We start from the raw sequence: 23,944 nt of genomic DNA, 5'->3' as shown, positions 1-23,944 counted from the left end.
ATGATTTGCTACAAGTTCAAATGATGGTTAGCATTTTTCAGCAGTATTCTTTAATTAAGACACGTACATTTTTTTTTTTTAGACACAAGGCTATTATGCATTTAGGAGACCACAGCATAAACTTAACTTTTATGTGCACCAGAAACAGAAACATTCATTGGACCCGCTTTGTTGTGATACTCGTTTTACTGCAATGATCTGGAACCAGAACTGCAAGATCTCTGAGGTGTGACTGTATTCCAGAGATGTGGCTCACGTCTCTCCTACATCTCTATCCTCTACGTCTTCATCAGGAGGCATGGATACCGGAACAGAGAATGAATGTGTAATTCCTAATTCTAAAGTCCTGATTCTCTCTGGCATCTCATAAACATGCTGTGCCACTCATTGCAATCACAACAAATTTTTTATATTTACCAAGTTTCGCTGTTTATCATTTTTAAAAGTTATATGTACAAGACAAATTAAAAGGAAACATTCAGAAAGGATGCAATGCCAGTTGATCCATTCATTCACTCAGCAGCATTTATTTAGACTGTACACGGTGCCAGGCCCTGGAAACACGAGGATGAACAGGATGGAGGTCCTGCCCTCGTGGAGCTTCCATTCTCGTAGGAGACAAGACAGTGACCAACACGTAACTGTATCACTGCTCTGGAGGTGAGTGCTCTTATAAAAAGAGAAGCTTGTGAAGGGGATCGAGAGTGGCATCTGGGCATGAGGATGATCACGGAGACCTCTGTGACCAGGGGGCATGTGGATACAGACCCGCTCTCCCAAAGCTAGGTCAGACCGTGGATCTCCTTCATAATGACTGCGGATGAAGCAGGAGCGGGGCACTTTAACCTAGTTCATTTTCAGTAACATTCAGTTCAAGTTAATTTTGGGTTTTAAGTGCAATCACTTCACTAACGGAATTCTCCTGGAGCCAGACATGGGGCTGCGGGATGGCAAGATCCCCCTAAGAGTTCTGCCAGCCCTCAGTCCAATGTGCCAGCCCTCCCGGCTCCAGCTCTGTGGGTCCCTCCTCTTGCAGCGCCCATGAACAAGTGTGTGGCGAGAGCCTGAAATAAATAAGTGTAAAATGGGTCAAGACCATCGCTTCTATTTCTGTTTTTAACTGAAGAAAATGTGCCCCATTTCCAGAGGCAGAGAGAGAAGGAGACGTCTGAATAAAGACAAACTACAGTATACACTAAACACACACGTGTGTGTACATGTAGAAATGTACCCCACACACACAGCTGAATTGGGACAAACTACAATACATAAAATGTATGTGTATGTACACATATAAATGCACCACACACATCTGAATAAAGCCAAACTACATGAACATTCAACACCCGCGTGTATGTGGACACATATAAACGTACCACATACATACACACACAAGTGACTCGCTTCCCTACGGTAACTCAAAAGTGGGTCTTTTACAATCAGCCTTTATACAATCCTCACAACATAACTTTTATCGGTTGTAGGATGTATCTTTAAGAGGCCACAGGAGTTTTTTAAAGGATCAAATTAAAAATTAACAGTTCAAAATGATCAAGGTTGAGATTCAATTAACACTAATTTTAGAAGAATTTTTTTACTGACTATGCATATTCAGTAAACTACTCAAGTTTTTGTTTTCTTTTTTTCTAACATAGCATCCCCAAGGAGTCATTATGTACAATCAGCTCTCTAATTCAGATTAGCGTGTCTAAGTACACATTGACGCAACAGAACACAATGCTTCGAGAGGCTCCCCTGCTAGACACCATCCGGTGAAGCACAGGCCTGAGAAGGTGGACCCCTCGGATTTCATCCCCAGCACCAACACTCGTTACTTTCAAACAGCGTCATGTGCTACAGGAATGCCGTATTTCGAAGCGATACTGAATGAGGAGTAGAACCAACATTTCCTTAATTATGGAAGATCCTAATAAGCTACAGGTGACTTCCACAGTGGCCCTGAAACCACCAAACGCATACTGACGCCGAAGGAAGCCACAGGAGGTCTGTTCTTTCTGATCTCACTCCCCCCCGCCCTTGCTTAGGTGCTACTGGAGGGGAAGAACCATAAAGTGAGTGATTTGGGGTAAAACACTGAACACCATGCTAATGAGTCTTTGAGGGCAAGGTGTGAGCCCGTGGCAGGGGAAGGGTTGTGATGCTGCGTTGTTTTTCTACTTTGGGGATGATTTCCAAACCAAACCTCTCATCGACTGAGTAGAAGCGTAACTAGTGAATTCCCATGGAGCCAGGTACTTATGAAAGAGCCAACACACTCAAGCATGTGTCCAGTGCAGAGAGGCAGGTCGGCTTCACGGGCCAAGAGGATGGTGCTAGAAAGGACACATCATGGAAAAAAAGAGCTGTGAGCTTCTTAACAAGGAAAGTCCTCACATTTATGATCTACTTCCCTAGTTGTTACTCAGTTAAATAATCAGTTAATTAAGACACCAGAACAACAAACTGAAGATTTTGAGGCAATCAAATGCAAATTATGGGGGCGCCTGGGTGGCTCAGTCGGTTAAGCGTCTGACTTCGGCTCAGGTCATGCTCTCCCGGTCCGTGAGTTCGAGCCCCGTGTCGGGCTGTGTGCTGACGGCTCAGAGCCTGGAGCCTGCTTCGGATTCTGTGTCTCCCTCTCTCTCTGACCCTCCCCCGTTCATGCTCTGTCTCTGTCTCAAAAATAAATAAACATTTAAAAAAAAAATTAAAAAAAAAAACAAAAACAAATGCAAACTACGTTCTTTAACATGAATCAGGACTGTCTCTGTGGAATCAGACCGCAGCTTCTGACTTCATTGCCCTGTGCACATGTGCTTTCTGCTACCTAAATCTTCAGACCTATATAAACCAACACAGTATATTTATTCCCTTCCCCCAAAAACAATGATTAAGTTTACCATTTTGACTTGGAGGTACATTACCTCACTGTCCCCTCCCCTTTCATCCACCCATATTCCTTTACTCAGCCACACGCACAGGCTGGGCTGGGCTCTGGGGAAAGAGAAACAGGTGAGGCCTCACACCTGCCCCGAGGAGCTCACAGTTTAGGGGATTCAAAACACCAATAAAGAGACAAGTTACAATATGCTGTGACAAGGGTCCTCAGACAGACATGGAAAGAAAGGCTCATTAAAAGGGAGCCAGCAGGACAGGCCATGCAGAAAGGGTGTATGGAGAAGTGACATCCAGGCTGGCCTCCAGAAAGACCCTGTCTGCCAGGCACAAAAGCAGGAAGGGAGGAGCAGAGAAGGAGGATGGTGGCAGGGAGCCGGCGAGGCAGGTTGTATTCGCCCATGAATACCTCCCTCCACCTACAGCGACATGCAGAGATGGGTGTCTGCAGTTCGTGAATACTTTATTAGTAAAGGCAAATCCAAATGACAACACAGAGAAGCCTACAGAGAGCTGGCATGCATGGGAGTTCTATGCACCCTGAGGCCAAGGGAGGCCAAGGGAGGCCAAGGGAGGCCAAGGGAGGCCAAGGGAGTCCAAGGGAGACCAAGGGAGACCAAGGGAGGCCAAGGGAGGCCAAGTGCTTGCCCACTGAAGGCCAAGCATCTGCTTTCGTTAGGGTTATGCTGGCCACACTGGATCAAGTTTCAGTGTCAGCAGTGAATTTCTGAAGGAATAAAGTACAAGTTTAAATGTTATGCTTTGGGGTTTTTTTGAGGCAAGAATTACAACAAGAGCATGCTAGTGACCCAGATCTAAGTAAGAAACAATGAACAAATGTCAAAATGCTCAGTTCCCGAGTCTCCTAGACACACTGACCTTCACTTTCCAAGAAACCAACATTGCGTGTGGACCGAATTAAGTAATCACACTAACAATGCTTTTTAAAAGCTAATGCTTCGGTTCTCTTATATAACATGTGTTATCATTTACACGTGGCATCATAAAATCGCTCTTCTTTTGTTGAAATTCCAGGCCATTCGTCATAAAGATTTCCACGTGAAGGAGTGACTTTATAGGCAAAACACCATTTAGTGGAGAGCAAAACCTCCAAACAAATTGCAATAAAGCCATCAATGTTCTTTAAATTTCTTGCTTAACTTCCAGTTCTTGATATCCACCCACTTTCCCATTAGATGGAAACATTTTAATTAGAATAAAGAGAGTTTAAGAAAACTTACATAAGAAGCTTTCATTATCACTAAATTGTGTTTACTGAGTTTTCTCTTACATGAATACAATGGCGCCAGAAGGACATTATTTTTAAGAGGGTGCACAGTTAGTGACCAAGTGGACTCTAGGACACTCTTATGGGATTACTAAAGTCTGGATGTTAACTAACTACAGCCCACATTCTCCTGACATTAGTTCACACGAAATGAACAAGCAATTACTCCTTCAAACCAGAAGCCATCCAAGAACAAGAAATTGACAAATACATGGCTCCAGACTCTTCCTGAATATGGGGACTGGTAGGATTTTTGTTGTTGCTGTTGTTAATCTTAACAGAAGAGGAAACAAACAAAAGGATCCGAAGTCATTTAGGCCCAGACTGAGGGAGTCTGCGCACCTCTTTCCCTGGGGCTCGTCGTGGGTATGCAAAGCAGCGAGAGCACGTGAGCGCAGGAGGCATTCCTGTTCACCCTTTCAAACTAGTTTGATTTTCCTGGGCTACAAGGCTAAAAAAAAAAAAAACAGCTTCTGACCTCATCATCACTTTTTACTAATCTTTAAAGACACACTGTGGATCAAAGCCAAATATACGAACTTATCTGCAGAAGTTATTCTGTGTATACAGGTAAGACAAAGAGCGTGCACGGGGACCAGACATGTAAAAATCTACTGCGTGGTAAAAGGCTGACCGTGCCCACCCTTTCAAAAGCATCGGGTGAGGACAGGCAGGGCTTGTATGCTGCTCCCTGCACCACATGGGACCGCCTCGAAGCTACTAAATGCTGGCTTCTGTAGGAATTCAAATACATTTAGGATGAAGTATAAAAGAGCCGAATTTGAGGTAGTCGAGGTTTATGCCAAAATAAAGATCGAAATCTAAAAGATAGGACAAAATAAAGATAAAATTCCAAAGGATACTTTTTTCCTGGGGGCAAAAAAACGACTGTAATGAGTTGCCCACATGGAGTTAACATTTTCATTAGCGACTCAACGAAAAGCCTTCTGGATGAAAATAAAAACCAAGTGAAAAGCTGCCATTTTGGGAAGAACTTGTCAAAATTATGGTTTTGTATTCTGATATTTTACTGTGACTCAGAAATCTTGATTCCAAGGAGGTACCACCTGGATTTGAAATGAGGCAACAACGATCCCTCAGAACCTCACAGATGCTTTGAGAAGCAGGGCAGGATCAGGGTCAGGAAATGCTCCTTGGTGGGGGAAGGTTAGAGCCGCGGCCACTGAGGTACACATTCTACTAACAGCCACAGCACCCCCCTTCTGCCTCTCCAACCTCTGTTACTCTCATCAGGAGTCATAAGCAGTTTCAGATCCATGTAGACAACCCTTCTTCCTAAACACTGGCCTGTTCCTTAACCCATTCCTGTCTAATAACCTTGAACCGTACTTCCCCAAGGTCATCCCCAACCTGTTCGAGATGGTGGCCGTGAGCCAGGTGTGGAGACCTAGCACTTGAAATTGTGTCTCGTCTGAATGAAGAGGTGCTGGAAGTATAAAATCCATATCGGATTTCAAAGACTAAGTACAAAATAAATGTAAAATATCTCAATAAGTTTTATATTCATTAAATAGAAATAAAAAATAATATAAATACATATCACTGAAATTAATTTCATTTGTTTCTTTTTACTTTTTTCAAATATGGCTTCTAAAACATTAACAATTACACACGTGGCTCACATTATACTTCTCTTGGACTGCACTGCCCTAGGCCTTGATGTTAACCCAAACTGTACCCCTTCCATATCAAATGCAAGCATCCCTCTAGTTGACTATCTCTACTCCAACCATTCCTGATCCTACTCCTTGAATCCCACTGACACCATGGCCTCCTGCTGCCCTCATTTCCCTCTTGCTTCCCTTCTGCTACCCGCCTAGCTTAGAGCATGGGGTCCATCATTACCCCAGCACTCAGTTCCCTTGCCCCTTCCCCACCAGGATACTCCCCCGGCAAAATCCCAACCCTGGGCTCAATCCTCCTCTCTCTCCTCTCACAGCCTGCATCTAGGCAGCAGAAAGCAGAACTCTTTGAAGGCACCAGCTCTGCTTCCTGTCCTTCCCGTTTTCGCTCGAGCCAGCTAGAATCGGGCTTTTGTCTCCCCACTTCACTCCACCAGCTCTTATCAAAGTCACCGATGACCTCCATGCTGCTAGAGCCACGGTCAATTCTCAGTCTGCATCTGACCTGACCTTTAGCAGCATCTGACATCGATGATCACTCTGCTTTGAAACACATTCTTCCAGGAGACCCCACTCTCCTGGTTTTCCTTCTCTGGTTGTTCCTTTCCATTCTCCTTTGCTTCCTTCTCTTTCCTCCTCTTAACACCCCAGCGCTCCGTGTTTGAACGCCTCTCCCTACCCATACCCCCTTCAGGATTTCACATGTCCCAGAGCTGTAAGAACCTTCTATATGCTGCAAAGACTGCAAAGTCTGGCTTGAGCCTAGGCCTCTCCTCCTCTAGATTACAACTCCTCTATGTGACTCCCTAGTCAACACCTACACTTGGCATCCTGGAATTAACACGTCCAAAACACAACTCTTGCTTTCTCCTCACCCTTTCTCCCCAACCTGCAGCTCCCACGGGCTTCCCAATCTCAGCAAAGAGAAACTGCATTCTTCCAGCTGCTCAGTGCAAAAACATTGGCATCAACCCCGACTCCTCATACTTGCACACAACCTGTCAGCTCTTCCTCTGAAACACATCCAGCATCTGACCGCTTCTCAACACCCTCGTCCAGGCCACCCTCAGCCCTGGACGGTCTCACTGGTCTCCTTATTTCCATTCCTACCACCCTAAACCAGGGAGCTGCAAACTTTTTCTTAAAGGGCCAGATAGTAAATATTTTAGGCTTTGTGGGCCAGATGGTCTCTGTCGCAACCACTCAACTTGGCTGTTGCAGCTCAAAAGCAGACTCAGACAATATGCAAACGAATGAGCGTGGCTTGATTCCAATAAAACTAGAACTCAAATGGACACTGAAATTTGAATTACACAGAATGCTCATGTATCACAAATTATTATTATTCACCTTATTTTTTTCAACCATTTAGAAATGTAAAAAGCATCTTAGTTTTGCGGGCTGCACAAAACAGGTGGCTGGCTGGATTTGGCCTGCGGGTGGCCATTTGCCAACCCCCGCCCTAGACTGTTCTCTGCGCTACATTCAGAGTGATCCTTTACATCAGGTCGTCTCCCTGCTCCAAAATTCTCAGATGCCTTCCTTTCTCATTCACTAAAATCAAAAGACTTGACCATGACCTGTCAGGCCCTGCGGGATCCAGCTCCTGGCTACCTCGTCTTCCTCTGCTCCAACCCTCACTCAGTGTGACCACACTGGCTTCCTCACTATTCTCCTGGCTTCTCTCCTGCTCCTGCCAAACTCACATCCACCTTCAGGCCTTTGCTTCTGCTGTTTGGAACAGTCTTACTCCAGATACTGCCTGGATCACTGTGTCACTTCCTTCAAATCACCGTACAAGAAAGACACCTGCTCAAGTCACACTTGCTAAATAGCACACACATGCACCCACCCGGGCCGACATCCAGGAACCCTCTAATAAATGGTTTACTTTGCTTCCCGGCTCCTCATCACACTTACTATCGTCAACGTCTCCATGCTTATGTAGAAATAAACACAATAGGCCGTTTTTTAAAAGAGAAAGTCACAGGGTGTGTAAGAGCATGAAACCAGCAGGCAGGTTACCTGGGGGGAAAGACCCACAGCACCATGTCCTGCTACGTGACACTGGGTGGTTACAGTCACCTCTCTGTACCTCGGTTTCCTCCCCTGCAAAACGAGGATAACAAGAGCACCCACTTCCTCAGTGTTCTGAGGAGTAAATAGCTAACAAATGTAATAACAGGTACATATAATCAATCAATTACTGGTACTTGTTTTTTTTAATTTGCCATTTTAACCATTTAAAATTTTTTCATGTTTATTTATTTATTTTGAAAGAGAGGGGGAGAGAGAGAGCGAGCAGGGGAGGGGCAGAGAGACAGGGAGAGAGAGAATCCCAAGTAGGCTCCACACTGTCAGTGCAGAGCCCAACACGGGTTCAATCCCACAAACCATGAGATCATGAACTGAGCTGAAGTCAAAGAGTCAGACCCTTAACTGACTGAGCCATCCAAGTGTCCCATTGCTTGTTTTTTTGTTTACTTATTGGTTGTGACAGCTCCCTCCAACAGAAAATAAGCTTTTTGAGGTGAATGGCCTTCTTTCGTTTACTGGTTATTCCTGGTTATTCCTGGTTACTCCTGGTAACGAGGACGGCATCTGCTACCGGACATTCAATACAATATATACTCAGCAAATGAGCGTTTGAGTTTAAGTCATTTGAGGGTAGACAACACTCTACCCCCTGCTCCAGCCATACACTGACACCAGGGAGAGCAAAAGCTCTCTTCAAACCCAGCACAGAATGAAATGGATAATCTCCTACTCCAGGCGGGTATGTTTGAGGAGGTGGGGAAACAACAACTGAGACCCCGAAGGAAGGCACCCCTGCCGACCTCGGGGTAGCAACACGTCACCTCCCAGGAAGCCTCCTACACGCTGTGCTGCATACGCCTGGGTTACATGCTCACATCTCCAGCCAAATGAGACAATAAACAGATTTCACAGCCGGTCAGGTTCAAATTCTGCATATGAAATGCCACCTTACTACCTAGGAGCACAGATATATATATATATATATATATATATATGTATATATATATATGTGTGTATATATATATGTATATATATATGTATATGTATATATGTGTATATATATATATATATATATATGTATATATATATATATATATATATATATATATATAGGTCCCAAGAGAATTCCTGGACACAAGCATCAAAGACCATTTATTCAAAGCTTACATTTAACTGGCTGCATTTTTTCTTTAATGTGTATTTATTTACTTTGGAGAGAGAGACCGTGCGAGCGCACAAGTGGGGGAGGGACAGAGAGAGAGAGAGGGAGAGTCAGAGAGAGAGAGAGAGAGAGAGAGAGAGAGAGAATGAATCCGAAGCAGGCTCCAGGCTCTGAGCTGTCAGCACAGAGCCCGACGCGGGGCTCAAACTCACGAACCTCGAGATCATGACCTGAGCTGAAGTCGGACGCTTGACCGACTGAGCCACCTAGGCGCCCCCAACTGGCTTTTTCTAGAAACAAAGACTATCTTGCCAAATAGCGAAAGTCTTCCCCAAGCAAAAAGATGGTGAAAACATCTCTACCTGTCAGACACATGCGCTACTCACAGCGTGCATCACAGGTCCGTGGATTTGGCACTTCTGCTAGAATTACAGAGTTCTGATTTACAGATGGTATGAAGATGAGTTAAAAAGTACTCCTGGGTTGGGGTGCCTGGGTGGCTGAGTTGGTTTCAGCTCAGGTCATGATCTCACAGTTTGTGGGTTTGAGCCCCACGTTGGGCTCCATGCTGGTAGCATGGAGCCTGCTTCGGATCCTTTCTCTCTTTCCCTCTCTTTCTGCCCTTCCCTGCTTGCTCGCTCTCTCTCCCTCTCTCTCCCTCCCTCAAAGTAAGTAAATAAAACGTTAAAAAAATAAACAAATAAAGTAGTTCTGGTTTCTACTATTTTGTGCCATGGTCTTTGATAGGAAGATACCTATGCATCCTGGTACGACACGAACTTTTTCAGGTGAGAGCCCTACTTCCTTTCAAAGAAATGGGGGTTGGAGTGACTGGGTGGCTCACCAGGTTAAGCCTCCGACTCTTGATCTCAGTTCAGGCCATGATCTCATGGTTCATGATGTCAAGTTCCCGTCAGGCTCTACACTGAGCACAGAGCCTGCTTAGGTTTCTCTCTTTCCCTCTCTCTCTCTCTGCCCCTCCCCTGCTCGTGCACGCTCTCGCTCTCTCTGTAAATAAATAAACATCAAAAAAATAATAAATAAGTAAAAGAAACAGGGACAAGGTCACCTATAGTTAAGCAAAGTAGAAACAACTCTCCTAACCCTCAAAACTACCATGTTTCACCGCGAGATGGAAAGCGAACATCTTCAGCAGTGGTTCTACCAGACAAACATGAGGGAGACGTAGGCGGTAAAAACACACCTTTATCGGCTGGCATATAATTCAGCTGCAGAACCCTACGGGCAGTGCAGCAATGCCAGACGAGCATTATGGGTGAACGATACGAGGAAGGGCAAGAAACCGGGGGCTAACAAGAGGATGCATCCCAAGAGGTCAAGGTGAACTGGCATGGACCTCCCAAAGCCTCTTCTCTGCACTGCTCGGGCCTCCTACTGACAGTGGCCCGACCTGAACAAACGAATGGGGCTCCCTGGACAGAGGTTTTTCTAAGTGATAAGACCCGAGGTAAGTTTTTTTCGGTTATCCCCGGTGGCTGTCGTGCTTTTTAAATTCTGCACTTGGCCATTAAGGTCACTGTGACATAAACAACACAGAGGGCCTGCACGAGCCAGGCAGGCACACGTCCCGTATCCCAATGCTGCACTGCTATACGGTGGCAAAACCCAAAAGCTCAGGATGATAGCACTCTAATTTAATACTGTATTCAGCTGACGATCCTACATAACCCTTTGTCAGCTTTTGTGATCTAGCACAAAACCACATGCCTTGTGATATACCAGCTGGGCTGTGGTAATGCCCTTGACTGGAGGCTTAAAAGCTTTGGTAGGGACAGAACTTTGATGTATTGTATTTCCATTTCAAACTGCAACGATCATCCCTGGATTTGGCATCACACAGAGTACTGCCAAGATTAGATTATGGCTGGTTAATAAGAGTACCCCTCCCCTCCGGTGCCGTCCACGAGTGATGCGGGTCTCTGCTTTGCTTGTTTGCAAGATCGAAAAGCCATGACTGCCTAGTTTACAGGATGCAGGCATAAGAACCATCTGCCTGGTCTGGTGTTTCTTTAATTAAAACTTTAATTACAGATATATCTCTGCACAGATACGTGCAGTCTATCAGCTCCTGCTCTTAATTACCTGCGCTAATGAGAACAGAAGGAGTGTTTGCTGAGCGTCTACTATGCGCGAGCCCCCGGGCCGGACGCTGTGGCATCACACGAGCAGGCAGTGCCGGGTCAAACGGCCCAGCCCAGAGTTCCAGCCCTCCCCGCCTGTCCTCTTGCCACCATAACGAGAGAAGTGAAACACTCAGGATTCTCCTTGGAAAAGTGAAGGGCGAAGAGGGGTCAAGTATTTAAAAGGATCAGCACAGATGAGAGCAAAAGCACTGGACAATCGAACCCGACTCACCGCAGTCTTGAGGCGGGCGGATGTGCTATGTGTCCTCACGCCACGTACTGGTGACCCAGGGGAAAGATTCATGAGGAGAGTGGCAAGTCTGGTCTAAATCCTATGGTTCCGAAGCATGTCACACGGAGCCACGGTAACCGTGGCCCGTTTCGCAGGGAAACCAGAAGCACAGACGAGAACTAACAGGAGAGGTTTCCCGTGACTTCCTGAAGGTGCAGCCGCACCGCCACCGCCTCTCTTTCGCTAGCCCCTCTCTGGCTACGGCCGACGGCCACTGAGGAATGGCAGGAACATCTCATCCTCGTCCCAAGCGTTCCCTGGCCTCCTCGATGCCCGAAGAAGGGCTAATCTCCATCAGAACGGCTCCTCAGCGGCCGGATGGGGGCCACGAGGAGGCCCGCTGCTCGCCCTCAGAGCGCTCCGCCTGTGGAATCCGCTCATGTCCAGCTCTGGAAACCATGCAGCAAATACACTAAAAGCCTGATACCGGTGCCTCGACAACGGTCAAGTCCATCCTAGTATCCCACATTGTGTCCTACTCAGTGAATCACAAACAAAAGCTGACCGTGTTCAGGCTAATGAAGGGTAGTGCCTACTCCTCAGAAAGATCGATGTGAAGACAAATTAAGGAATGTCGATGTGAACACCTACTTGGTGCTACGCCCCCTGGACGACTGCCAGTGCTCTGCCGTCTGACGACAGAAACGCCCAGAGGCATGTGGACGATGGATGGAGAAAAAAAAAAAAGAGGAAGGACAGGAGGAGGAGGAGTTGGGAGCCAGAGGAAAGGAGGGGAAAATAAAGATACAAAACGGGAGAAAAAAGGAGAAGTGAGAGAGGAAGAAGGCAGAGCCCCCTAACTGCATTCAGTTCTGTGATTAACTTCAAACCTGGTTTTGGGGATGGTCAGACGCCCACTTCCAGAAAACTACAGTCTGTGGAGTGGACGGCTGGGAATTTTCCCACAGAAAGGGTGCTGATTACAGATGGCTAAATTACTAAATTGGCCCACAAAGGCCCATTTAACTTCCAAAATAGCTAACTATAGAATAGCACTGGGCCATGTTCTGGAAGCATGAGTCTATACGTGCACAAATTATTTACATTATTTTCTGTCTATAACATAAACTCCCTAGATTGCTGAACCCAGCGATCAATGGCTCTCAGCTAGAAAGGCCAGATCAGAGGCTGGGACACGGCCAGGGCTCCATACTTTATAAAGCTAACAAGTGATCCTGGGTGTGCAGCCAAGAAGGAATGGAAGCCACTGCTGGGGAGCCCCTGTGAGGACCACACATATGATGGAGCCTTCCCGGCAATGGTGGAGGCAGGTCACCGGAGACCTTACTAAGTCAGGGCTGCTGATGGCTGAGGGACAGTAATGCACACAGCTGAGTCCCCTGTGACCAAACAGCGGAACTATTTCTGGTCAGGGTGCAGCCACGTTTGCCAGGAACCCCAAGGAAGCAGGTGCCAGGAGAAGGACAGCACCTAGATTTAAGTCCCTGTTCTGTGATTTCCAAGGAGTATGACCCGTGAAGGCGGATCCAACCGCCTGAGCATCAGTGTTCTCTGGTGCAAACCACCACCCACCTCAGAAAAATGTAGATGATTAAAGTGCATGGAAATGACCCGAAAATACACGTGACACCCCCCTCCCCGCCCCCAAACAGTGACTGCCTCCCCTTTTTCGACTTAGAAGGAAGCACTGAAGCCTCATACGGTTTTCTGACTCCTTGGGAGCCCACCGGACAGCTTGTCGAAGCTAAAGGAGAAGGAATCCGTGCCAAACTAAGTGAAAGATGAGGGGTCTCTTTTCTTGTATCTCCACAGCCAAAAACCGCTAACTCAAAGGGACCTATCAACAAAGGATTAAGTGCTCTGAATCATCTAAAGTTTTCTTCCTAAAGGTCAGGGGCCCAGAGGTACCTTTACGCACCTGAACCGGCACCTGCTTTAGAGGCGCCTCATAACCATAAGTGTCCCGTCCTGGCTCCCCTCCCTGGGAGCACGTCCAGCTCTCTCAGTCAGAAGACTAACGGGGAAGCTCTCTGAAGCTTCGCTTCCTGCAAGGTGTGTGCTCCCCTCAGAATTCCGTGTCACTGAAACCCCATCCTGCCTGGGGTTCTCCTGGCGTGCAGAATCTGGCCTGGACGCCACAGCCACTGCCACCCTGCCTGCCACCCCTGCTCTAAGTACTGTGCAGACATCGACTCCCCAGAGATGCATCATGACCCTCTGAGTAGGTAGCTATTCCTACCATCTCCATTTCAAAGAGGAGGAAACTGAGGCACAGACAGGTCAAACCACCCTAAGGGACCCAGGTGGGAAGTGGCACTGGACCCAAGGCAACCTGGCCCCAGAGCCCGTGCTCCCGGCCACTCAGTACAGAATCCACTCCACCCGCCTCTCAGCATGACGATGGCTGCGGCCAATAGGACAGCCACAGGATGAAGTTTAAGTTCAAAGCACCTTCCTCCCGGATTCCCAGTGCGGCCAGCATACAGTGTTTCATTTATCCTGCCAACCACCCTAAAAAGCAAGTAGGAGACATAACAACATCTACATTTCACATAAAAGGAAACTGAAGTAGAATCCACATAATGTTTCAGAAACTCCTACACCGTTAAGCCGAACAACTGATTTCACTGTTTTTAATAACATCACATCAAAGTCTTTGAAGTCTTTCTACTCCAGTTCTTTAGTTTTGTAGAACTACCTTAAAAGACAAGAACGGCACATCCAGATACCCTGCTAGTCAAAAGCAGGTTTTTCTGACTTCCAGACTAGAGTCTTCTCTAATCATGCTTTAAAAAACCACATCCGTGCGGCTTACAACTTACTAGAATTCCTAAATACTACGCAAATAAGCGCTTATTAAAAATAAATCATAAATATGTCCAAACACTAGCTCTCTTTGAAAAATGAAGTTATCTTAAAATGCACTTAGCAGAAAACTTTAAAGAAAATCTAACTGACCTAATTGCAAAACAAAATATCACAATAAAGCATTTCTCTTGGGCACCTATGTATGCCTCTCCAGCTCCTACTGGACTTATGAATAAACTATCTGACTGTCTCTAGGAGACATGGCAGCCTACGGGGAAGATGTCAAGAGGCCCTGATTCTGTCAACAGGGAGCATGTGACCCTCTGGGGACCAGCAGCCCGCTCCCCACAGGGGCTGGGTGGCTGTGAGGGCCACACGGCCCCTTTCAGCCCTGAGAGTCTCCGTAGGGTAAACTCCAGCCGGGCACAACTCCTGAGGTGCGGGAAGGATGTCACATCAGAGGAACGAGTAATGGGTAGGATCTGGAAAACATTCCTACACAACTTTGAAAGCATTCTCATTTAAAAACAACAACAACACCTTAAAATGCAAGGCGACAAATAAGTTGCTCACAACTATTGGGACATTCATTCCATGCACTTCCTGGCTTTGTAATCACAAGATTTATATTTCTCAGCTCTGGTATTTTGCAATTCTGTGAAAAGACACCCAAGGTCACAGGCAGTTTTACAGGTATGTAAGTGTAACAGACAAAAACAAGCCAGTAAGCCTGAAGAAGTGTTCATGAGAGTTCCAATCTCCAATGAACAGCTCACTACAACTAATTTTAATTTGTGGTTCTAATGAATGACATAAACTTTTATAGGTATCAACAAAGCTCAGAGAGGACTTAAATCCATTTCAGTGCTCATTTAGCAGCTTCAGCTGTGTGCAATTAAAGCATCAGCATTAAATGTTAGAGAATAAAATAATGAGACACTTAAAAAATAATCTGTGCTTCAGCAGGCCAGGCTAAGAAATTTCACATGATTTTTTTTTTTTTTTTTTTTTTTTTTTTTAAGGAACATGATTTCTTAGGAATATCCTGCCAGTTCAAAGAATTAAATCAAGTTTGACTTTTATTTTTAGACTTTGGTTTGTTTTGCTTCTGAGTAAGAATTTTCTGAAAAACAGAATACAGTTAAAAATGTCTGAACAACAGTCACCAAATAGCATATGTCATAAAGCAATCAGGTATACAGACCACTGCAGCTGACCACCCAGGCTTCAGCAGAGACAAAAGGACATTTCTGATCATGTTAAAAATGTTGCCTGTTCTCAACTTACGCCTCAAATAATGACATAAGTATTAAAGGAGGGGAAAGGTACATTTTGGGAAAAAGACGACTTTCTTATCTTCTAGCCCATACATGGAACTAAGGGGCTCAATTTTCTGACCCAATAATACTTGAGAACATAAAATGTAATCTGAGGTTGTAGAATGTGGCAACTAAGACTAGTAAATTCAAGTCGCCACTATCTCTGAAAGACAGAGGAGGTAATCTGCAAAGGGTGGGGTATGTGCTGATGGGGAAGGGGTGTATGTGGAACGAGGAGGTGGTGGCTGGTTGCTGCGTATGTGAGTTATGTGTGATCACCAAGTTAACTTAGCTATTGCAAAACACGAATAGAAAAGGAGATAATATTGTACGGGGAGAGGCACTCACTAAACTTAAATTTTAGAAGGATGAAAACACAGATTACACTTTATTTTAAAAACTGAAATGAATTTTAATACAGAAAATGAAGACAGCATTTTGCAAATTTATCGCTCAAAGGGGTATCTCTATTTGAGGAAATCAGCGTGTTACACTTTGAGAGATGAAATGTTACAGCTTGTACACCAAAATTAAAAAATGAAATTAAATTAAAAAATGAAATGGTTACCAAGGTAATGCAGGTCAGGGGATCAAAGGTGAAGGGTCACACATTATTAAAAAGAAATCCAAAAGGACGGCTGCATCATGATCTCTGCAAAACAAAGGAGCTCTAGTAAGTAAAACTAGTATCTCTGAGAATTTAAAATCAAGTTCTTGAAAAGAAGACTCCCCTGTAATTGAACACAAGTCATTCCTGATTCCGTGTAGAGCCATTTTTATGTAGGCACAAAACCAAATTTCAATTACCTGTTACCAACAAAATTTTTGCAGACATTTAACCGTATAACATTAAAACCCAAAACATCTCTGATCATAAGTGACTGTGAAGTACTGACATTTCCACTGGACCCCAGACCCTGTTTTCTGGAAATTACAGTGTTTGATAAGTTGCCAATAGATCAGAAATCTAATTTGGTCACAGTGTGGTGAGGTTTTTTCCTCTCCTCAAGGAATGAGTTCCAAAATTGAGTTTTTGCAAATTTGTTTCATTTGAAGTAGCTGCATAAAATTTCCATTATTGGAACATTTAGTGTAACAATGTTCTAGAAGATAGCAATAAAGTGATACATGATGAAATAAACTGTGCAACTCCATCTATTAAGATCTGTTCTCACATTCAACTTTCACTGCACCGAGGGGAGAAAACACATTTTAGGCAAAATAACTTGCTAGTTCTAATGGATTTACACAGAATTAGTAGAAGCTGGACAAGAGAAGTATCTGACAATGAAAAAAAAGTACCTGACAGGTTAGGCTTCAATTTTTTGTTATTATTTACTCATCTTCCTCATTAACAGATTAGAACCATCGGCTTTAAAAAGGACAGGAAGAGCTAAGGTTGTGTTTTGCAACACGCGGCTACCACCTGAGTCACCACAAACCTACTTTGCGGCAACAGCAAGCATGACAATTAACACTTACAGCAAGTAATTCCCATACTCCTGTCACTACTGAAGGAAGTGAACACAACCATGATCGAGATCGTCTGCTCTCTAACAGGGAACACTCCCTGATTTCAGGACCCACAGTCCACAGCACCTCCTGGACAGCAGGCTCTGGCAGGCGGTGCAAACAGTGGCTCCAGGGTAAGTGACAGGCTCCGTGGGGAGCCACAAAGGACCTGATGTCAGCACCGCCCTTCTTCCAGGCCCCTAGTTGCATTGCACCCCACAGTATCTGACATTCTGAGTTTACCTTGTTCAAATCAAATTCCAAAGACACTTACATATTAAAATACAGACAACTGCCCGAAAGGATTTTATCAAAAGGAACAGCATATGCTTTCTGATGGCTGAGAGCAATCAATAACTAAACAAACTCCATAAACATCAGATTTCGGTTCCCCCGATTAGATTCTGTTACAAAGGACGTGCAGAGAGCTGCATGCACCAGATACCAGTGTGTTAGTGCCTTAAGGCCACGATTCTAAAAACACGATTTTTTTAAGTTCCATAGCTACTGAAAAGTAAACTAGCATTTCATTTCTCTGGAATGCTCATCTCATGGAAAGTCTGTCACATATGTATTTGCTGCTGGGAGGCATGCAGGCGACTGGGAGCCCTGCAGCAGGAATCGACAGCCTATCAAACACAGGCGTGTGTTGTTCTAGGGGCTGGTGCTCAGGTTTGCGGGAGAAGGCTAGAAGCCAGCGGTGTGTCAAGTTTGTTTTACTAAAAGATCTATTAAAATGACAAAAATAAGTGGGGAGCCTGGGTGGCTCAGTCAGTTAAGCTTCCAACTGGGGCTCAGGTCAGGTCATGATCTCGCAGTTCAGGCATTCAACTCCAGCCCTGGGTCGGACTCTGTGCTGACACCTCGAAGCGTGCTTGGGAGTCTCTCTTTCTCTCTCTCTCTGCCCCTCCCTTGCTCTCTCTCTCTCTCTCTCTCTAAAAATAAATAAATAAAAAATAAATAAAGTGGGGCGCCTGGGTGGCTCAGTCAGTTAAGCGTCCGACCGGCTCAGGTCATGATCTCATGGTCTGTGAGTTTGAGCCCCGCGTCAGGCTCTGTGCTGACAGCTCAGAGCCTGGAGCCTGTTTCAGATGCTGTGTCTCCCTCTCTCTCTGACCCTCCCCCATTCATGCTCTGTCTCTCTCTGTCTCAAAAATAAAAATAAACATTAAAAAAATATTTTAAATAAAGTGACAAAAAGTGTATCTACTCTGATCAAGTATCTGCATCTACCCCTTCATCACCAAGACACGTGCATTTATTAACTAATTTCCTCTTAAAACTAGAGGATGGAGTCCTTATAGAGACTTTTTCTAAAGTCTTCTAAATCACTTCTAAAATTCACCAACTCACAAAAATATGTTAGCCCAAATTTTCTACCAGTTTAAGCCCTGCCAAAGCTGCAGACACACCAACCCATTCCAACATGACAGACGCCCAGGAGCAAGGAACTGCTCTCGCTACAACCAAGCACTTTCCCACAGATCATACCACAGATACGATCACAGCCTGAGTAACAAACACAAACAGAACTCTCCCAGCTAAATACTTGCAAGCTCTGACAAACAAGTGGCTCTGAATAAGTTTGTGCCAATAAATTAAATTCTGGGTGACTCAAGAAATCTATGAAGGACTTTAGCTAATGTTTTTCAAATGATTTTAATTGGGGTGGAGGAGAATAAAGGCCACCAGGAGTCAGCACATCCCTAGTACCCAAGGTTCCTGGAACATACTTTCATGTGTAAAAGGAGGGCTCAGGGGCAGGGCACGCATTGTCACCAGAGCCCCTTTGCTGAGGCAGGCACTTGGAACACACAGACATTTTCCCACAGAAACAATCTGGCAATTGTCTACTTGACCTGAAATCTGGTGAAGCGACAGGTTGGCTCAGAATTCCAGAAGCTATGGGGCCTGAGTAGCTTTTTATTTTTTGTTCAAAGGACTGGCCCAAGCCAAAACCTGATGGATAGAAAGATTTTCCCAGCCCCCTTCCTGGACCCCAGACAGAGTGGCCCAGGAACCAATTACCATCCTCAGATCTCCTCCAGGAACCCCCTTTTCTTCCCTGAGGCCGTTTACTGGCTGACAACAAACGGACTGAATTTATACAAACCGGTGCATGCAAAGACTAAGGGGGCTTCTTCAACCCAAAACAAATCTCTCGTCGGTAGAATTGGCACTTCTCCACCAAGGGGTACACAGAGGGCTCATCTACTGCAAGACAGTTCCCTTCCAAAATGATTACCAGTAACTGAATTCAACAACAAATGCTCAAAAATCCTACTACCTCCTAAAACTTGAGGGGTATAACTAACATGTACGCTATTCTCAATCTAAACTGGAAAACTTGGGGGGCCTGGGTGCTCAGTCAGTTAAACGGACAATTTCAGCTCAGGTCACGATATCATGGCTCGTGAGTTCGAGGCCCACATCAGGCTCTGTGCTGACAGCTAGGAGCCTGGAGCCTGCTTCAGACTCTGTGTCTCCTTCTCTATCTGCCCCTTCCCTGCTAGTGCTATCTCTTTCACTCTCAAAAATAAATAAATATTAAAAAAAAAAAAAAAAAGACATCCATAAACTGGAAAACTATGCTGCCATAGTGCAGAGTAATAACATCAAAAAAAAATAAACAACCAAGCTTCATTTTCATAAGACCATCAGGTCATCAGAGTTCTGGTGAAGAATACTTTTTGCAGGGAAACCCTCACCCATATTAATTAAGCTCTCAATGTCTGGACCACTTTTTAGAGGGACAGGTTTTCCAACACACTTTGTATTCTAGTTAATTTTTACTTATTTACTTATTTTTGCCAAAGACCAGCCAGCATTTATAGGCACAGAGAATTGGCTCATTTCTCAACTAAATAAACACAGGACAAAGAACATCATTTCTAATGAGGTTAATTAAATCATAACACAAATGCTGCCATTTTCATTCACCTCAAGCATATTACTTACAAAATAAAACACATGGAAGAACCAAAAAGACATGAAAAATAAAGAGCCGAGAAAATGCAGAGTCAGGATGCTAGGAGACAGCTGGCAACAAATGACAGTACAGCCCTATCTTACTACTTCTTTACAAAACGTCTAGTAACTCAACAGTACAATGCTTTCTACAACAGAAACTAACCTCAGCAAGTATGTTCAGAGATGAAAAAGAGAAATGGCCAGCCAAAAGTTTACAGTGTGAGCCAAAACAAAAACAAAAAACAAATCTTTACCTATAAATACAAGGAAATAAATCACCAACATGTCATTCAATAAAACTGAAATAAAATGCACTTGAGCTAAGTATATCCTTCAGTTAAGTGGGGATTATATTCCTATCGCCTTTCCATGATAGGGTTTGTTAGAAATACCATCTATTGGGGCGCCTGGGTGGCGCAGTCGGTTGAGCGTCCGACTTCAGCCAGGTCACGATCTCGCGGTCCGTGAGTTCGAGCCCCGCGTCGGGCTCTGGGCTGATGGCTCAGAGCCTGGAGCCTGTTTCTGATTCTGTGTCTCCCTCTCTCTCTGCCCCTCCCCCGTTCATGCTCTGTCTCTCTCTGTCCCAAAAATGAATGTTGAAAAAAAAAAAATATTTCTTAAAAAAAAAAAAAAAAAAAAAAAAGAAATACCATCTATTGAGAAACTAAGAGAACAAAAAGCATTTGGTCTTCTGTGCCCTTCCGACAACAGTCACCATCTCTACCATTTCTTCAACTTCTCCGGAAATACAGCTCTGCCAAGCTTCTCAAAGATAGTCTGTTCAAAGAGATTTGTGGGTCTTTTTCTCCAAACTTTCTATCAGTGACAGAGCAACCGATACCTACGATCATCACCTTACTTCCACTAGTCTTCGGAAAGAAAATAAAAGCCAAAACTACAGGTTAAATACTTTCTACCTATGATTTTACCCTCAACAATGTCATTCCCACCCACCTCCCCCCCAACAGCTTCAAAGGTTTCAGGAAAGAATGAAGAGCGTGGGAGGAAGGGACAGCAAAGAGCCCCCAGGAACTCTTCAGAGTGATGAATATGTTCATTATGGTGGAGCAGGGCCGTGCGGTGTGGGCACGTGCACACCCTTCACTGCACACTTAAGTCCGTGCCATTTATTACATGCCAATTAAACCTCGAAAAAGCTACTTAAGAATGAGGGGGCATGCAAGACAGAGACTCTGCCCACCCCTACACCCTTTGAGCCACATGGCCGTGCTGTGGCCCCCATGCAGAGAAGGCTGAGAGCCAAGGGGGAGTGTGGGGGAACCACTTATTGCTGAGCCGCTGGACCCCAACTCTAGAACCACATTTTCTAAATGGAAAATCAGAGAACTCTGACCGTTTCTCCGAAATGATGAAATCAGCTTTAGACATACTCCTAGCTTTGCAAATGACATGTAAATTCACCGAATATTCTCACATTTTTTTTCTTCGGATTTGAAATTTATGTCAACTTGCCGTAGCCAACACCCATTCCTTTCTGATACTATCCCACTAGGGAAAAAGAGCAACACAACATATGCCAAATTCCCCCAAATACAAATTTATAAGAAATAAAACAAAAGGGAAACACGCTGGTCCACTGCGTACCTTACTTGTATCTTACTTGTTCCTCAGTTTACTGATCGCGCATGCCCGCGCTCCCTTTAACTGCTCCACAGCTTCCTGCACGATAATCAGGATCATTAAGACTCCGACCTTTGCCTTCTCTTTTCACTGATGCTCAGACTTCAAACTCAGTAAGTCTTATTTATTTAAACCAAGTCATTTGTAAAAATGGTTTCCCAAGTCCTGTCACAGGGAGATTACAGCCCAGTGCATCAAACGAGGAACTACACAGACTGCAGTTTTGGTAAAAGCACCAAGAGAGTCAGACCAGAACAGTCACAATCATCGCTGTAAGAAACAGGGCCCAAGTAGGTCCAACCACCCCCTCCAGCCCCACACATGACCTGCCTCCTACAGGCAGGTGTCAGTCACCATGTCAGAGCTGCCAAAGTGGACAGTTAAGGAACAAATTCCAGCTGATAACAGCTTTAAGGCAGTCCTCCCTCCCAAAACTATTAACATTTTAAAAATGCCAACCGATCCCTAAAAAGTCTTTAAAACCCAAAAGAATGAAGAAGCTACACTGAAAGGTCGGTGGCTTCACAAGACACAGCGAAGTCAGTCCTTCCCGGGCTCTGAAACCAGGTCACGTGGTTCTAGCTTCCAGTAACAGTTCTACCACTTAATACTTCCATGACCTTGGACAAATTATTTAAATTTTCACTGAGTCTCACTCTCTTCATTGACAACATGAAGATAATGACACCCCCACTTCATAGGGTTACTGTGAGAATGACAGTAAGTAATATAAACTGCTTAGCATAGTGCTTAGGACCTACAAAGCAATCAACATTAGCTGTGTGATTGCAACGATTATGATCCTGATCATCTTACATCCTTTTTCTTATCTCATTCTTTCCAAGGTTTACAATGCTGTTCCCATTTCTGCAGGCGGAAAAGGTTAAGTTCAAGATATAGACCTTAAAAAGGTAGAGCTGGAATTCAAACTACAATCTGTCCAGATCTGCCCTACTCCATGACTTAGCACCAAAGGGTATGGAAGGTTCCCACTGGCCCTACCCTGTCCAGGGCTCTGCACATGTTAGGAAAGGCAAGAAATGAATAGGTAGGTCCTTCAGGTGAATACATGCTTCCAGATCCACTGCTGTACCCATCACAGGACCTTACAAAATGCAAAAGGATACAGGTGGGGGGGGCACCTGGGTGGCTCAGTTGGTTAAGCATCCAACTTCAGATCAGGTCATATTTCATGGCCGGTAGGTTCGAGCCCCGCATTGGGCTCTGTGTTGACAGCTCAGAGCCTGGAGCCAGCATCAGATTCTGGTCTCTCTCTGCCCCTCCCCAGCTCATGCACTGTCTCTCTGTCTCTCTCTCTCTCTCTCTCAAATAAAAATAAACATTAAAAAATATTAAAGGATACAGATAGGATTTACAGCAGTGGAATGATAGCATTAAATTCAAAGCCTTATTTGCATATTTGCATGTTTGAAAAAAGGAAGATAAACCTAAACCTGTTTTCCACTCTGCAGTTCTACCCACTATTGTAAATAAATGACAGATCTTGGGGTGCCTGGGTGGCTCAGTCGGTTAAGCATACAACTTTGGATCGGCTCATGATCTCACAGTTCGTGGGCTTGAGCCCCATGTCTGGCTCTGGGCCGGACAGCTTGGAGCCTGGAGCCTACTTCGGATTCTGTGTCTCCCTGTCTCTCTCTGCCCCTCCCCCGCTCACACTCTGTCTCTCTCTGTCAAAAATAAACAGTAAAAAAAAATTTTTTAGGGGCTTCTGGGTGGCTCAGTTGGTTGAGTGTCTGAGTTCGGCTCAGGTCATGATCTCACGGTTCGTGAGTTCGAGCCCCACATCGCACACTGTGCTGACAGCTCAAAGCCTGGAGCCTGCTTCAGATTCTGTGTGCCCCTCTCTCTCCACCCCACCCCTGCTTGTGCTCTGTCTCTCTGTCTTTCAAAAATGAATAAACATAAAAAAAAAATTTTTTTTTTTAATTTTAATAGAAGACAGATCCATTTATTCAACAAATACTTACTGAGTACCTAACTCTGGGGTGGGCTCAGTACAAGAGGTGCCAGGGGCACACAGTGAAGGGCAGAGAGGCCTCAGCCTGCGAGTGAGGACTCCCACACACAGGGCACCACGCAGAGTGAAGGAGTGCAAGGCCGTGTGCAGACCCCTGCAGGGGTGTCCCTGCAGCTCTCAAGGGGGCCTGCAAGTTTCCCCTAAGGAAATAACATACAGCAGAGATACGAAGGACAAGGTGGAGAGTGACCATCTTTTAAGCAGCGTAAGTGACATGTAAAAGGCAGCAGAGCA

At 45.0% G+C, this 23,944-nt stretch overlaps 1 protein-coding gene across 10 annotated transcripts in view; it reads right to left on the bottom strand.

Moving 5' to 3' along the window:
• Positions 1-23,944, bottom strand: part of CAMTA1 (calmodulin binding transcription activator 1) — an 855,981-nt gene that overhangs the window by 755,821 nt on the left and 76,216 nt on the right. Inside the window, exon 4 of one of the 10 annotated variants that reach the window (XM_045475524.1) lies at positions 28-2,333. The exons of 8 other annotated variants lie outside the window; for them this stretch is intronic. In XM_045475524.1, the coding sequence (XP_045331480.1) occupies positions 2,313-2,333 (21 nt within the window). In that variant the 3' untranslated portion in view covers positions 28-2,312. Of the gene's footprint in view, positions 1-27; positions 2,334-15,918; positions 16,202-23,944 lie in introns of those variants that run through there. One more of the 10 variants, XM_045475525.1, reaches the window with a different exon arrangement.

Source organism: Leopardus geoffroyi, chromosome C1 (genome assembly GCF_018350155.1).
Source record: "Leopardus geoffroyi isolate Oge1 chromosome C1, O.geoffroyi_Oge1_pat1.0, whole genome shotgun sequence".
In the NCBI taxonomy this organism is placed as follows: Eukaryota; Metazoa; Chordata; class Mammalia; order Carnivora; family Felidae; genus Leopardus; species Leopardus geoffroyi.
The sequence above is the reverse complement of the archived record's forward strand: the minus strand, read 5'-3'. Positions and strand labels throughout refer to the sequence as shown.